Here is a 16065-nt window from a genome sequence, read left to right as displayed (position 1 = left end):
AGCACTTAACTTGGTGCATGTAGCCTAGCCTATAAATAGTGGCTCATTTTCCTCATTTCAACACACACAAAAAAAAAAAAAAAAAAAAAGCAAAAGCTTTCAAGTTTAGAATATACTAGAAATTCATTTGTATAGAGTTTTCTCTTGGTAGTGGTGTAGTTCAGGCACTAGTTCAGTTCGTCGAAGTGGTTTCTGCGGTGCTCGAAAGCTACTGGTTTCACCGTTGTATCCTGAGAAACGGACGCTCGTTTTAAACCTCAAGCACGGACGGTGAGGGGGCGAATCTGTTTTAAGGAAATTGTGTGTAACACAGGCCTCAGATAAAAATTCTATGTTTCGGTTGTTTAATTCATGCAATTTTTCGTATTAAATTTACAGTCCATGCTTCAAGAATTTATGATATATTGTTCGTATGCTTCATGAATTTTAAATTCTATTGGAACAAAAGTTATTTGTTGGAAATAAAACTTTCAATGATCTGGTGAAAATTCGATATACGATTGTTTGAATTTTGTTAACTTGCATAGTTGCAAAATTGAAAGGATTTGTCAAAAAGACCTAAACTGTCTAAGAAGAGCTTGGGATTTAAGCGGTCCGGCTGTGACCCCCCTCCTCATTTGGGAGTCTTTTAATTGCGCATTATTCAAATTGACGAGACGAAAGATAACATTTCTCGATTTTATCCACATACACTGAATTTCCTACACTTGCGTCATGTAGAGGATACATTCTTGTTAAGTTCATATGTTCATTGTTAAATATTTTGACAATTTCTTTTGCCAACCATCTTCTTATAAAAGCCTTTAAAACCCCATGCCACGATATATCAGTCATGATAGTCAATTATTTCATGCTTTGTTTATATAAATGTAATTATGTATATACAAGCGTGAGTTTGAGCCCCATTTTTGCAAATAATTTCATTTTCCATTCGAAATCTGTAAGACCCATGAATAGTAAGAGAGACAATAGTGAAAAATCAATAAATGAACAATCTTGCAGTGTTATCTAGTTCTTCAACACCAAGGATTCAAATCAATTTGAGGTACATCCATCGAGCTGTCAATTCTCGAAGAAAACTTAATGGCGACTTATCTTGATAGAAGTCCAAAGAAAGGATTTGTTATAGCATTCTGCAACTCAGCTCCAGCTACTTTCAGCACCCCCATGTCAATCTTTTCTCTTGGTAGAAACAAAAAGTTGCCTCCCTCAACTCTCTCGAATCCACAGAGTTCAAGAAACTTGATAGCATCCCGGAATTTTCCAACGCGATCCTGTTATTCAGAAAAAAAAAAGCAATGACGCATGAGCATGAGTACAAAAAACAAAATCATTTTGTTTTGCATTGTTGATGCCTGATATTGAATGAAATCTGTATGTGTCTTCAACATTAGCAAGGAATAAGCATAGTTTGCTGGACATGTAGACACACGACCTTTTAGGAGGACCCGTTCTCGAGAGCCAACTATTAAAGGGCTTTAGATTCAAAAATGAAATTTGTATGCATGACCCAAAGATCAGAAGGGCAAAACCAAGAAATCAAAAATTCCTTTCTCCTCTCTGTGTACATGATCCAAAGTTTACTGAATACTACAAGTCTACAGCATAGAGTCAACTGAAAAGTTCATATAGTTTGATTGAAGAATTTATTTTTGCAAACTTCTTTCTATAGACAAACTAACTTTTTCCTTTTCTGTAGCATTTATTTATAAGCATCTAACCTGGAACGCCGGGTTGCTGATTCTAATCTTTCTGAACTTTCCTTCTTCAGGATTCTTCACAACATTTCTGACATAAATCAAGAGAGTTCGGAATGCCCTTGTCACTGTATTGTCCTCCTAACATAGAAGATAAAAGATACCATTAAGTCATAACAGAGAGGAGATAAGAAAAACAATATATTATCGGTACATTGGTGCTTCCAAATTATTTCATCAAATAGGCAAGCCCAATTACTGAACAAATAACATCAATTGTTTTGGACCAGGCAGGTAACGGAAAGAGAACTTAAAAGCTAGTTACACTAGTCTCTAAGTTCGAACTTCATCCCTTTTCTGAACAAGAAACAAGAAATTACACTGAAGGCAAAAAGATACCATTAAGTCATAACAGAGAGGAGATAAGAAAAACAATATATTATCGGTACATTGGTGCTTCCAAATTATTTCATCAAATAGGCAAGCCCAATTACTGAACAAATAACATCAATTGTTTTGGACCAGGCAGGTAACGGAAAGAGAACTTAAAAGCTAGTTACACTAGTCTCTAAGTTCGAACTTCATCCCTTTTCTGAACAAGAAACAAGAAATTACACTGAAGGCCTCAAAAAGATCTCTTCTATTAATGCTGCTAGCATTCCTTTTAGCCGAAAACTTAAATGTCCACTTCAATATACACGTGGTGTATCAAATATATTTTGCATTAAGAATTATCCCGGTTGTGCCTCTGTTGTGAATGATTACACGTCTTTCAGTATAAACAATCAAAAGTCAAGAAACCATATGGGTATAATAAAAATAAATTCCATTGTAATTTCTTTAGATATAGGGGATGAAAGTTTTCAATTGCTGGCAAGCCATTTGATATATATCGGCCGTAAGTTATCAAACTGGGTTATTTTTTGTAATATAGGTAAAGAGAAGTTTGACAGGAGATAATTACTTTAGGTCAAAGTCTATTTTTTGCCTGGAGAGCATTTCTATTGACATTGTTAGGTGGACAAATGATGTAGTACAATTAAGTACTAGTTTTTCATTACAATTATGTTTTCTAGGAGTTTGTCTTTTAATTAAGTTTATCTATTTAGTTGTAATAGGACTTTTACATTTTATTTGATTAGGACTTTAATATTTTAGTTGATTAGGATTATAGTTTCCTTATTTCAATTTTATAATACTATTAGAAGTAGGGGATAGTTTACCTATAAATATAGGGGTCATGTACAATTTTCATATCATCAATTAATCTTCAATTAATACAAGCAAGTTATTCCTAGAATTTTCTTATTTCAATTCTTATTATAAAAATTTCATAATGCTTCAGCACCAAAATTGGTATGGGAGCAAGGAATTCACCTTAATCCGATGGTTGAGGAAGGAACTGGTGGCAGTCGGACCGTCGACGACGAACGGAGGCTCGACAAGCTCGAACATCGAATCGAGGGAATTGACGAAACTCTTCGCTATCTCACACAAAAGGTGACTGCGTTAAATGTGAAGTATAGACTCGAACCCATGGAGAAACAACTAAACTAGAAAGAAACTCGACAAAAGGGAGAAGACTCAGATTACAGTGGGAAAGAAGGTACTAATTCGAATGCAACAATTCATAGGGTTGCAGCAGACATTAACCCGCACCACAGGCTAGAACCAGAAGTCGACATAGAATTTGGATCCAGGCTTGTCGCTGATCATCAATGGCGGTAGGCGGGACTTAGGATGGACAGGATGCGCACGCAGGAACCCAGTCGAGAAACACAGTGCTGCTCCATTGCAGTTTTATGAATGGAGGAACAGAAAAGCACCTGGTCAGCGAAACGACAGCGACGACGTCAAAGAACTCGCAGGCGAAGGTGGACGACCGCTCGGCGACGTCGGTGAGTTCACAGGTGGTAACCGACGCAAGCCATCTGGAGAAATTTTGAACAACAGGCAGAAGATGCTCGATTTAATTTCAGAAGAGATGTTAATTTTGACCAATATAATTTTGCCCGAATTAATAATGTTGACCAAGGTATTAATTTTTAATTTTGATCGAGGTAATAATTTTGGCCAGGCAGGCAGTTTTGACCAAATATTTAATTTTGAAAAAGGGTTAAATTTTGGCCGTCGGTCGTGGGGTGTTGACTTTTATGGGAATCCTAATTGTCAACCAAGGGATAGAGATTTTCGAAAAAGATGGCAACGGGAGTTTGACTATTCTTCCAAAGAGAAGAAAATTTTCGACCAAGGGCCAACAATCAAGGTCCAAATGTTCAAGAATTTAAGATGAAGATGGACTTGCCAAGTTTTGATGATCGATTAAATATTGAAGATTTTTTGGATTGGATCCATACCATTGAAATTTTTTTTAACTATTTAATTACCTCATAAAAAAGCCAAGTGAAACTTGTAGCGTACAAATTAAAAGGTGGAGCTTCTGCATGATGGGAACAACTTCAATTTAATCATCAAAGACAAGAAAAGCAACGTGTGCAAACTTGGTCCAAGTTAAAAGCTTGTTGCAAAGTCGATTTCTCCCTCCAAAATATGAGCAATTTGTATACCACTAGTACCAGAATTGTGGACAAAACAACATGACAATAAACGAATACATAGAGGAATTCTATCGATCAAATGCCCGCATTAATTTGTATGAAATAGAAGTTCAATTAATTGCTCGATATATAGGAGGCCTAAAGTTTGTCATTCAAGATCGCTTAGGTCTCCAAGAGATTTGGACCATGATAGATGCGGTCAATCTGGCAATGAAGATAGAAAATCAAATGAATAGAAGCACAGCCTGTACTCAAAATAATTTTCGACAGCCAATTCAAGAAACTTATGCTACTTAGGGATGTCAAATCGGCTCGGCCACTCGACTCGTTAAAACTTGGCTCGTGGACGGCTCGAACTCGTCACTCGAGCCGAGCAGGGGGCTTGATCCCACGTGCTCGTCCAAAAAATTGATTTTTTTAAAAAAAAAGGTGTAAAAAAAGAAAAAATAAATAAATAAAAGCACTAGCTCGCGAGCGGCTCGACTCGGCCCACGAGCTCGTGGCTTGTGAGCTCACGAGCTCGGCTCATTTTTCACAAGCCACGAGCCCGAGTCGAGCTCGTGGGTTAAGGGTCGAGCTGCCATCACTAATGCTACTCCAAAGGGTGCAATGACCTCAAGCAACAATAATAATAACAGCAAGAATACTACTCCAATTCAAAATTCAACACAGAATCAAAGAGGAACCTCTGCTCCTGTTCGATCTAACACCCACAGCAGAAATCAGATACAACAACAAGTCGATAATGATCATTATGCGCGCCATAATCTTGGGAAGTGCTTTCGGTACAATCCACCAGGTCATCTTTCAAATAGCTGTCCAAACAGGCGATCCATTAACTTTGCAGAAGAAGGCGACAGTAGGGAAGAACAAAATCTTGAAGACAATGATTATGAGGTTGGTGATGTTGTAGATGCCTATATAGGGGAAGAATTGGCGTGCATTATCCAACGCCTTTTCCTTGCTCCGAAAAGCCCGATACCTCTCAACGATACAAGATCTTCCGGACTCAATGCATTTTTTGTAATTATGTATGCAATGTGATCATTAACAGTGGTAGTAGTGAGAACATCATTTCTAAAGCAGTGGTAAAGCTCCAAATCTAAAGACCGAGAGACACCCTTCTCTATACAAGATTGCATGGATTAAAAAAAGCCCTGAAGTTCTAGTTCTAGAGATTTGTAAGGTTCCTTTGTCAATTGGAAAATATTACAAAGATGAGATCATATGCGACATAGTGGATATGGATGCTTGTCACATCTTATTGGGTCATCCATGGCACTATGACATTGATGCCACTTATAAGGGACGGGACAATACGTTCATATTTTGGTCGCTCAATAGGAAGATCATTTTGGTACCACAATCTCAGCCCTTGGAAATCAACCATGCTATCAAAGAAGATAAACCACTTTTTACCAACATATCAAGCCAGAATTCTTTGAACAATTAAAAGAGCCGGGCATAGTATTGGCATTGGTTGTTAAAGGACAATGAGAAGCAACTATACAGATTCCCACCAAAGTTCAGAAAGTACTAGTTGATTTTACTGAGATAGCACCTGACGAGTTACCAAACGAGTTGCCCCCTATGCAAAATATTCAACATCATATTGATTTGGCGCCTGAAGCTAGTTTACCTAACTGCCACATTATCGCATGAGCCCAATTGAACATGAAAAGTTACAGCGACAAGTTAATGAATTACTTGATAAAGGATTGATCCGCGAGAGTATGAGTCCTTGAGATGTTCCCGCTTCACTCATTCCAAAGAAGGATGGCAATTGGCAAATGTATATAGTTAGTCGTGCTATTAATAAAATAACAATCAAGTATCGCTTTCGCATCCCACGTCTTAATGATATGCTTGACAGGTTAAAAGGTGCAGTAATATTTACCGAACTTAATTTAAGGAGTGGCAATATTAATTTAAGGAGTGGCTATCATCATATCCGTATTCGCACTGCGATGAATGGAAAATAGCTTTCAAAATGAAAGATGGTCTCTACGAGTGGTTAGTGATGCCATTTAGGCTATCGAACGCACCAAGCACATTCATGCGATTAATGAACCAAGTTTTTCGTCCATATGTGGGAAAATTTATGGTGGTCTATTTTGATGATATTCTTATTTATAGCAAAAATGAAGATGAGCACTTATCATATCTTACAGAAGTTCTCTCCGCCCTGTGGGATAATAAATTATATATTAATCTCAAAAAGTGCAGCTTAATGACTGACCAACTTTTATTTCTTGGTTTTATGGTGAGTAAAGATGGTATTCAAATTGATGAGGCGAAGGTGAAAGCAATACGCGGTGACCAATCTATTTTTCGCGAGATCGTTCACTTACATGGCATCCCTCATTCTATAACTTCTGATATAGATGTAAAGTTTCAAAGTCTCTTTTGGAGGACATTGTGGAGAATATTTGAAACTTCTTTGAAATTTAGTAGCACAAGTCATCCACAAATAGATGGTCAAATGGAAGTGGCTAATCGAACTCTTGGCAATATGATTCGAGTATTTAGTGTAGATAAACAAAAACAGTGGGATGCTACCCTTCCTTCCACAAATTGAGTTTGCTTTTAATAGTATGCCTAATCGATCCACCAAGAAGACTCATTTTGAAGTTGTTTACTCTAATGTTCCAAGGCATACAGTAGATTTCATTCGACTTCCTAATATCAATTCTAATGTAGAAGAGTTTGCTGAACGTATACAAAGAATTCATCACAAGGTAAAACAAAATTTAGAAGATGCTAATATTCGTTACAAGACTGCTGCAGACCAACATCGACACCTTAAGCTATTCAACGAAGGTGATTTAGTAATGGTCCATCTCAGAAAAAATCATTTTCCTGTTGGCACTTATAATAAGCTGAAAGATAAGAAGATTGGTCCTTTTCGCATTCTTCAAAAGATTGGCGATAATACTTATAAAGTTGATCTTCCAGCGAATACGAATATTTCCAACACTTTTAATGTTGCCGAATCTCCGAATACTTTCCTCTAGATGAATTTTCCTTGCAGACACAAAACTCGAGGACGAGTTTTCTTTCAAGTGGAGGGGATTGATGTAGTACAATTAAACTACTAGTTTTTTATTACAATTATGTTTTCTAAGAGTTTGTCTTTTAATCAAGTTTATCTATTTAGTTATAATAGGACTTTTATATTTTATTTGATTTGGACTTTAATATTTTAGTTGATTAGGATTATAGTTTTCTTATTTCAATTTCCTAATACTATTGGGAGTAGGGGATAATTTGCCTATAAATATAGGAGTAATATACAATTTTCATATCATCAATTATTCTTCAATCAATACAAGCAAGTTATTCCTAGAATTTTCTTATTTCAATTCTTATTATAAGAATTTCATAACGCTTCCGCACAAACAAACAATTACATTTCTTGGTGGGAGAATTCTTTCATGAGAATATAAGGCCTTTTAGAACCACTATGGGCATATAAATTGAGTAATATAAGCTCTACATTCTATCGAGAAAGATGATTTCTAAACCTTTTCAGTTTATTGTGTCAAGGACCAAGACACTGAACAAGAATGTTAAGTCAGCTACCTTGTTATGGCGCTTCAGAGTTCTTAAGCATTCTCTCAGGAGTTCCGCTTTTTCAGCAGGCTTAACAGGCAATACAACAGAGTCATATGTCGATGAGTTCTTCACCAGGGAAGAATAATATCAGACGCTAGTTGTTCTACCATAAAAAATCGAAGAACCAATGTAAGTAATTCCAAAATTCATTACCCTTGTTCCTTGCAACAATGATGTGGCAGGTATTGTAGATGTAGCACCTTCCACAGCTTCCCTGGGCAATCCTAGTCCCACCCTTCTTTCCGCCTACTAAACATGTACTATTAGCATTTTTAACATTTGAAAGGGAAAAATGAACTTTCAGATGAACAAGAAACGCACTATATCAGATAATGAATACTACATTACTGTTTAAGAGGATATGAAGAATAGCAAGAAATATCACATCACATAAGAGAATACAAACTATGTCCTTATTCAGAGGATAAGTAGGATTATTATGTCATTGTGGTTAATACGCATATAAGTTTCAAAGACAGTTTTTCTTTCTTTGACCTTTTAAGTTTTCTTGCTATTTCACTAGCACGGTGTGGCAAAGCACTGCAAGCCAAATTTGGCACAAGCAGAAAAAATGGAAGTAATACAATTCAGCTGTACCTTATCCTGCTGAAGTTTCTGACGAATTTTCTCCCTTGCTCTTCTCTCTTCCTCTTTCTCAGCTTTCCTTTGGGCCAAAAAACTGTGTATTCGCCAAAGTCCACAATTAAGTATGTGAGAATCAAAAGAAAAAAGAGAGAAATAGAAAGATACAACAAACTAGGCCTCATTGTCAATAATTTTGGGGGTTAGCAAGAAGATAGAATAAGTATATAAAAACAAATAACATTTAAACAGAAGCCAGACCGTTTTCTTTCACGTTCTTCTGCCATTTCCTTTGCCTCTAACAGTTCTTTACCTACCCTAATCCTCTCCTACAAGTGGCATTATTAATGGATAACAGAATTGTCAATACATTGACAGATTTAACTTAAACTAAATTTTAGCAGGATCACAGGAATGTGGTCCAAAGATGAAATAAAGTGAATAGGAAAGCAAACATGAGGATTTGAAATGAACGAACACAACACAAAAAATAAAAATAAAAAAAATAATAAAAAAAAAGGAAGGAAGAAAGAAAGAAGACATAAATTAAGCCTCATTCCAAATAAATTTATCACAGACAAATATTGAGAAAACTACAGATGAAACTTAAAACTCTATTCCCGCAACAATGCAAGCTTATAGGTAGTAACTAATTTGCAATCTTAGAATAAGTTCTATCTGAACCATAAGTGTAGCAACTAGGGCTTCATTTATGGTTAAAATAGCATTCACATTATAACATTCTCATAAGAAAATATGTACAAAATCAATTTTTCTTCTTAATATCCAGTCTTAGTTCCTCAGGTAACTGCAGTTATCCAGAGACATGTCTTGAAAATTGAAAAGTAAAAGGTGTCTAATTGTTGGATACAATAATTAATTGATATACGTGAAGTCCTCTAACAACTTAAGCTTTTAGTAGTTCAACATGGTATTAGAGCTATTAAAGATCGTGAGTTCAAATCTCACCGCCAACCATTTATTAAAAATTGTGCACATGTTAGGTTTTAATGAGAAAAATGAATTCCGCCTACATGTGAAGGGGGCATATTGAAAATAATATTTAAATGATAGACATGAGGTCGTTTCTAACAACATAAGCTTTTCGATAAGTGGTACAACACTTAGGTATACTCAGAAAAGACCAAAATCTGTCATTGTCTATGTTATATTAGAAACTGCATCAAACAACAACAAAAACAAGATGGTGTTGTTTGGCTACATGAATACTTTTTCAATTTTAATCTAAAACATATAAACAGGGAGGTCTTGATAGATCATAACATTTGCAGCCACATAAAGCCACGTTAATACCTCTCCATCTTCTAACTTTTTCTCCATGTATCAGGCACTCTTTTGATTTTTCAGTCTACATTAGATATTCGCCAAACATCCAAGTCATCCTTCACTTAATTTTTCCATAACTACCTCCACATATTGGCACATATCCTTATTTCTCATGTTGTTATCCTTTCTGCAAAAGTATCACATCCACCTCAATGACTCAACGTATGCTACTATTATATTATGAACATTTTATTGTTAACAATCTACTAAAGCACAGCTCATCTAATAGTCGTAATAGAACTTTCTTTTCAATTGGTAGGTGTCTTAAAACAACAAAAATTATTAGTATGAAGCTTGTTCTAATTCAAAGACACGACAAATTATGCAGCTAATAGCTGCTACCTTCTGGACTCACAGGTAATGGTCGAGAATTTAGGGTAACCAAAAGCTTTACACCCATTATATACCTCTCTGGTCCTCTTCATAATAAGACCAACCTGGATTATAGCTTTTATCATTCTATAGCTTCCACACCTGTTCTATAATTATCAGCTTACAAGAGATTGTGCTCTGAGTATTTGACTAAAATATACCAGCAACAAAGACTGTTTTGTGAGATTTTAAGGGGAGTCATATAATAGAAAAAATATAGCCTACGTAATTAGAAGGGAAAAAATATATATATATGTTTATGTTCACAATAACCCAAATCCCCATGGCAAATATGGGAATCAATTTTACAATCAAAAAACAAAAATATTTGATTAGTCAAAATATCTAGTGCAAGATTCCGTTAACATTAACTAGAATTCTCGAGCAATTCATAATGAATGCCAGATTTTTTTATGCGTAAAGAATTTAGCTGTGGGAGGAAAGGGAAAATTTATCCAATCTGAAATCTAAACATAGGCTAGTTACAGTACCTTCTCCCTTTCACTTTCAAATTTCTTCTTTTCCTCTGCTTTCTTTTTACGTGATCGATTTCTAAAATTAAGAAGCATTTAAAATGTAAAAAATCAGAAAAGAACAAGTAATCTGACCATTAGCATGATATGCAACAATAAACACCTCTATTGTAAGAGAATAAAAATAACTGACTGTAAACTGAAGTTCAAAAAGGGTTTTATAATGAAAAGCATGTAACAGCAAACCTTAATTCCTGTGCGCACAACTTCACTTCTTCGGAAATGAGACGGGGGTCGATTTCTTCAATTTCAATGTTTACTGGATCCTGCAGGCACTAGTTTCATAGGTAAACATGTATATGCATAAATTTATGCAGTGGTATGAGATGATACAATAATGTATGTCACATAAACAATTTTACAGTACTCAGATGGTGTTATTCGGTATCAAATACTGATTCATTGAAGCATATACATTATTGACATACGCAGGTTAGAGAAAACAATTCATCCATTGCAACTACTTCTCATAGAAAAGTAAGAAGAAAACAAGCACTTAACTTGGTGCATCTTAAATCTTTAACTAACAATTAAATCAGCCTTATGCCTCAATTCTAGATTTGTTGCATTACAAAAGGTCAGACCCACAATAATAAGTAAATCAATTTTCTCAATTGATACAGAACACCATATCCATTCACACAAATAAATGCAAAAGAAAGGACAACCACGAAGATGAAGAAACCTACCATTGGCATCTCATCAGTGGCTGCATCATTCTCGTTGTCAATAATCCAGTTTACAGCAGCCTCGATACTTAAATTACCTGGAAAAGTTTAGAGGTTAACTCAGAACATTATATATACCCATTATTCGTAAAAAAGTCAAGTCTCGAAGACATTTTGGAAGTTAATATTCACAGGGAAGAAATAAAGCATGCAAGAAACAAGAGAAGACCAGACTCTCAAGGGTACATGTAAGGATCACAAATCTTATGATAAAAAACTGGTTTCTTAGCAGTCTTTGGAAAGCCTAATAATGAGACATGTGTACTGCTTAAATGATTAGAACAGAAGACAGAGAGAGTTTAAAATTATTAATGAAAAGATATAAACTCTTGACATAAACTTACTTGAACGTGCAATGTTTTCAAAGCCAACAATTTTATAAATATGATCATATGAAATCAACACAAATATAGCATTTATGGCTCACACATAATGCAATGAATACATAAATTTCTTTATTTTCAATTGTTATGTTGAGGACACTAAATAACAATGTGTTTGATATCACACAGCAATAATCAATTTCAAAACCAGAATTTGAAGTAATATACAGTAAAAACTTTTCTTGTTGACTCAATTTTAAGTTTACAAGATATATTTCCTTATCATTGCCCCAGATCATGCACAGAATTTTCAATCATGCATTTGGGCATAGAAATCCTGAAATGCCTATTAGACTTTCAATTAAAAAGGGATGACATCACCTTTTTCTTAGATTGAATTTTAAAGTAAGATTTAGTATTTGGAATAAAATTATAAATGAGTCCATACAAATATATAAGCATACATCTTCTCAAAAACTAATTTACCAGAATGATGAAGGGCCTTTCTCGCTTGGGCCTCGGAAAATCCCATTGCTTCAAGTTCACTAAGCAATCTCTTGTCAACTTGCTGAATGACCATTTTTGAAGTAGAATAAACTCCTGTGATTAATAAAAATGCAAGAACTAGATTGAAGGAATCTGTGAAGTTACCAAAATCCTAAAACAGGACATGCACTGATAAAAGGAATTGCCAAATATTACACGTTGGGGTACTTATCCTAAATAGCGGCTGGTTTATTTCCCTTTTTCTTTCATTAATGAAGGTAAATCTGGGTGCATTGGTCCCATGGTCTCCAGAAGATTTACTGGTACAGTAATAAATTTCTGCCACATGAACTGTAATTTCGCCAAACAACAACATTCAGCGTCATATAATGACAGTGAACATCTGCGGAAGTGCCGTGGCAGAAGTTATGGTGATGAATAAAGCGGGAAAGGACATATATGTTAGGATGGCAACCGGGCTTGTCTGGCTCAGTTCGGAAAAAGCTCGCCCGACTCGAGATTTGGAGGCACTGAGCCAAGACTCGGGCTGAGCCCCATTTCGGGGGATTCAGCTCGAGCTTGGCCGGCCCAAAAAAAAAGCTGCCTGTTGGTAGCTATAACACTACCTGTTTGGCAGCTATTTTAGCCGACCCATTTAAGAATTCGCATCTTGAGAGCAAATTGGCATGAAATTCCAATTTTTGTTCAGTAAATTGGAAATGAATTGAAACTCCTTTTGGAAGTGGTAATCACAGTGGAAGATATTACAAAGAGGGATTGGAGAAGAAGATGAACAGTGACCTTTATTTTTTTTATTTAACTAAAATTCATTTTAATAGATAACTACTTTTTTGCCGCTTTTAAAATATAACATATATGGTCAAACTTCATTTTTGGGTCAACTGACAGGAAAATGGATGGAAACTATACAAAGGGCTTCCGTCGCAACGTTTCAAAAGGTTTGGATTGACGGTTGCAATAAATTAAAAGTTTGAGAAAAGTCTGCTAATTTTTAAAAGGTTTGAAGTCTCTACTACAATTATTCCTATCAATAGGGATTATAGACGCACCGGAGGAAACTGAAAGATTAACATGTATGCACTGGTCCCATAATCGGTTTTGTATTATGTAATGAAAAAGCTTTGGCCATAGTTTACATGTTAACACTTTCACCATCATCTTCTTTTCCAATTCTTTCTTAAATTTTCACGATCCAAATTTTGTAGAGGATTTCTACATTGCATGCACAAGTTAAATCCTTTCCCCCATATCGTGAACAAATAAGACTATTTAGTACTTGCAACACAAAATAGTCATAACTCATAATAGAACAAAACAAATTCAAAGATTTATCGTATAATATTGTCTAATAGAAGGATTCACAAACAATACTGATGGGACCATTCGATAGAATAATTAATTTTACCTTACATTGGATATATGCAGCGACGTATCAATGTCAAATCGTATGATTGAGAAGACTCACAACTCATGAAAATATAAGTGAATGACTACAGCGGAAAGGGCCAACCTAATATTATCAATTAGTAGTGCTTGGTGTTGCTGTACACCCTTACACCCCTCTCACAATGAGGGGGTCCACAATTATAAAATTCATATGGCCCCTTCACATTGTGAGAGGACTGTACACCATGGTGTACAAAAAGCTTTATTGATTATCAGTAGATAAGAAAAATTCATTCCAAATCATGAGCTTTTAATGAGAATTTATGCAGTATTAGAATTGATCAGTTTTCGGGAATGAAGGGGTCTGAGCCGCGATTGACACAAAAATGGTTCATGATGCACTACATGAAACGTACTTCTATAGTTGGATTTCTCTTTAATAATTTGTGTAAAGTATCAATCATTTTTATTTTTTTTCAAAAAGTACTTCAGCAGTTTACTTATCCAATTTCTTGGGCCTTTCCATTGTTAATTACATAGCAATACCAAGCTATTACATTTCCGTTTCACCTTTAATGTCCAGAATATACTATCATCTTCCCTCTATTGTAAACAAACATAACCTGGAATTTAAAAAAAAAAAAAATAAATGCATTGCATGGAAAGATAATATGAAAAGACAAACTGAAGACATCATCACATCAATTAGAAATTAATTTGTCATCAAACAGAAAACGTGCATAATTTCAAATAAAACAAAATAAGCCACATAACTCTTGCTAGAAAGAAAAACAAGGCAAAACAAAAGGCCCAGATGACAAAAATGTGAAAAAGAAGGAGAGATCAAACCTTTTTTGTTTGTAGAAATCCCACGATGAACTCTTTCGTGAATTTGGAATAGGAAGTATTGGAATAAATGTAGTTGAGTTTCTTGCTTAACGCGCTTGAGGAAAGGCCTCGAATGTCACAGAAGAGACCGCCATTGGAAGTTTGCAGATGCTGATTCTTTACCCTTTTTCTGGGTACTTCTCAGAATTTTGAATTTTCTGTTTATATACCTTTCTCCAGGGAAAAAAAATTAACAAATAAAAAAATAAAAAAATTGAAGCATCATCTACACGAACACAACTGTTGACACTCTTGACGACTGAATACTCACACCTCAAATGGTCGGGTATTATTTAATTCACACGGAGCCATGCACTTTGTAAGAATCGATCAATCAGATGAACAATTTCTTTTGACAACATGACTTTATTCATTTATCTAAACCTAAAAGGTTTAAATAACAATTAGCACACAAGATTAAACAATTTAAAGAATTCAACATAAAATATAATGATATTTATTATTAGTAGAGGGTGAGGATTAAAATAATAATATTCTCTGATCTTTTTCGAAGAATGTCATTTACCATTTTATTGTTCCTTGTCGACACTTCTTCAATGTTTGCAATATGTTGTACGGCAAATGACTATTTTCATAAAATGGGTAACTGGTCACTTGTTTAACATTTCAAATGCGCCATTTAACTTGCATTCAACAAGACTACTACATTCGTTTTTAACAAAAGATACATGCACAGTTCTTCATAAATCAACAGCAAAAGACTTGAAATAACATATTAATTATCTCGTCTAAAATATTTAGCCGCTAGTGAAAACCCTTTTTACACTACTGTAAATGTGTAGCCATCATGGAATGTTGATTCTTTTGCATCTTTATATATATATATATATATATATATATCAGACTTTCATCTACATCATATTTGAAGGAGTTTGATTAATCAATAATTCAATGATACAAAATTGGATACAATACAAAATATAAATAAGGTCAAGTCACTCTTCTAACTAATCCTAGTTCTATCATGTTTTCCATTCAGATTGAAAGAAGAAAATGGTTTTTGAGCTTGCTCCCGTGTGCTCATCTGAAGTAATACTGCCATCCAGCAGCTATACCAGCTACCAAAATAACTTTCAGTACAAGCTTATTATTTATTAAGGACGGTGAAGTTGATGGTGTCTCTGGAGGCTCGACCGGCCGGCCTTTCAACTTAGCAGACAATTTGGATAGCAATGAGGTCAATGGGCCTTTCTTCTTTGCAGCTGCGAGCAAAAAAGATCAGCATGCATTAAGATGGGGCGACAGTATTAGTCTGAAAGGCTAATAGACAGAGAGCACATGAATATGAAATAGATAAACAGCAAAATTCAGCACCAGACTGGTCCTTTTGTAGAGTATTAGAATTGATCAGTTTTCGGGAATGAAGGGGTCTGAGCCGCGATTGACACAAAAATGGTTCATGATGCACTACATGAAAAGTACTTCTATAGTTGGATTTCTCTTTAATAATTTGTCTAAAGTATCAATCATTTTTTTTATTTTTTTTCAAAAAGTACTTCAGCAGTTTA

The 16065-nt window shown here is 35.0% G+C and overlaps 1 protein-coding gene across 7 annotated transcripts; it reads right to left on the bottom strand.

Annotated features, from left to right (window-relative positions):
- Positions 1–833: 833 nt before the first annotated feature.
- Positions 834–14560, bottom strand: LOC111403629 (UBX domain-containing protein 1-like). Of its 7 annotated transcripts, none has more exons than XM_023032204.1 (11): positions 14498–14560; positions 12242–12355; positions 11394–11470; positions 10891–10979; positions 10663–10723; positions 8714–8781; positions 8468–8549; positions 8024–8116; positions 7838–7936; positions 1722–1838; positions 834–1274 (listed from the first exon to the last, which is right to left on the bottom strand). In XM_023032204.1, the coding sequence occupies exons 2-11, from the start codon at positions 12333–12335 to the stop codon at positions 1092–1094; spliced, it is 963 nt and encodes a 320-aa protein (XP_022887972.1). In that variant the 5' UTR covers positions 12336–12355; positions 14498–14560; the 3' UTR covers positions 834–1091. The 7 variants fall into 7 exon arrangements, with proteins under 7 accessions (XP_022887972.1, XP_022887975.1, XP_022887974.1 ...); XM_023032207.1 differs by lacking the exon at positions 14498–14560 and adding an exon at positions 12458–13050 and having other exon boundaries at positions 7838–7897; XM_023032206.1 differs by lacking the exon at positions 14498–14560 and adding an exon at positions 12458–13050 and having other exon boundaries at positions 10891–10970.
- Positions 14561–16065: the final 1505 nt, after the last annotated feature.

Source organism: Olea europaea, chromosome 11, assembly GCF_002742605.1.
Source record: "Olea europaea var. sylvestris chromosome 11, O_europaea_v1, whole genome shotgun sequence".
NCBI classification, from domain to species: Eukaryota; Viridiplantae; Streptophyta; class Magnoliopsida; order Lamiales; family Oleaceae; genus Olea; species Olea europaea.
This window is presented reverse-complemented; position numbering and strand designations above follow the sequence as displayed.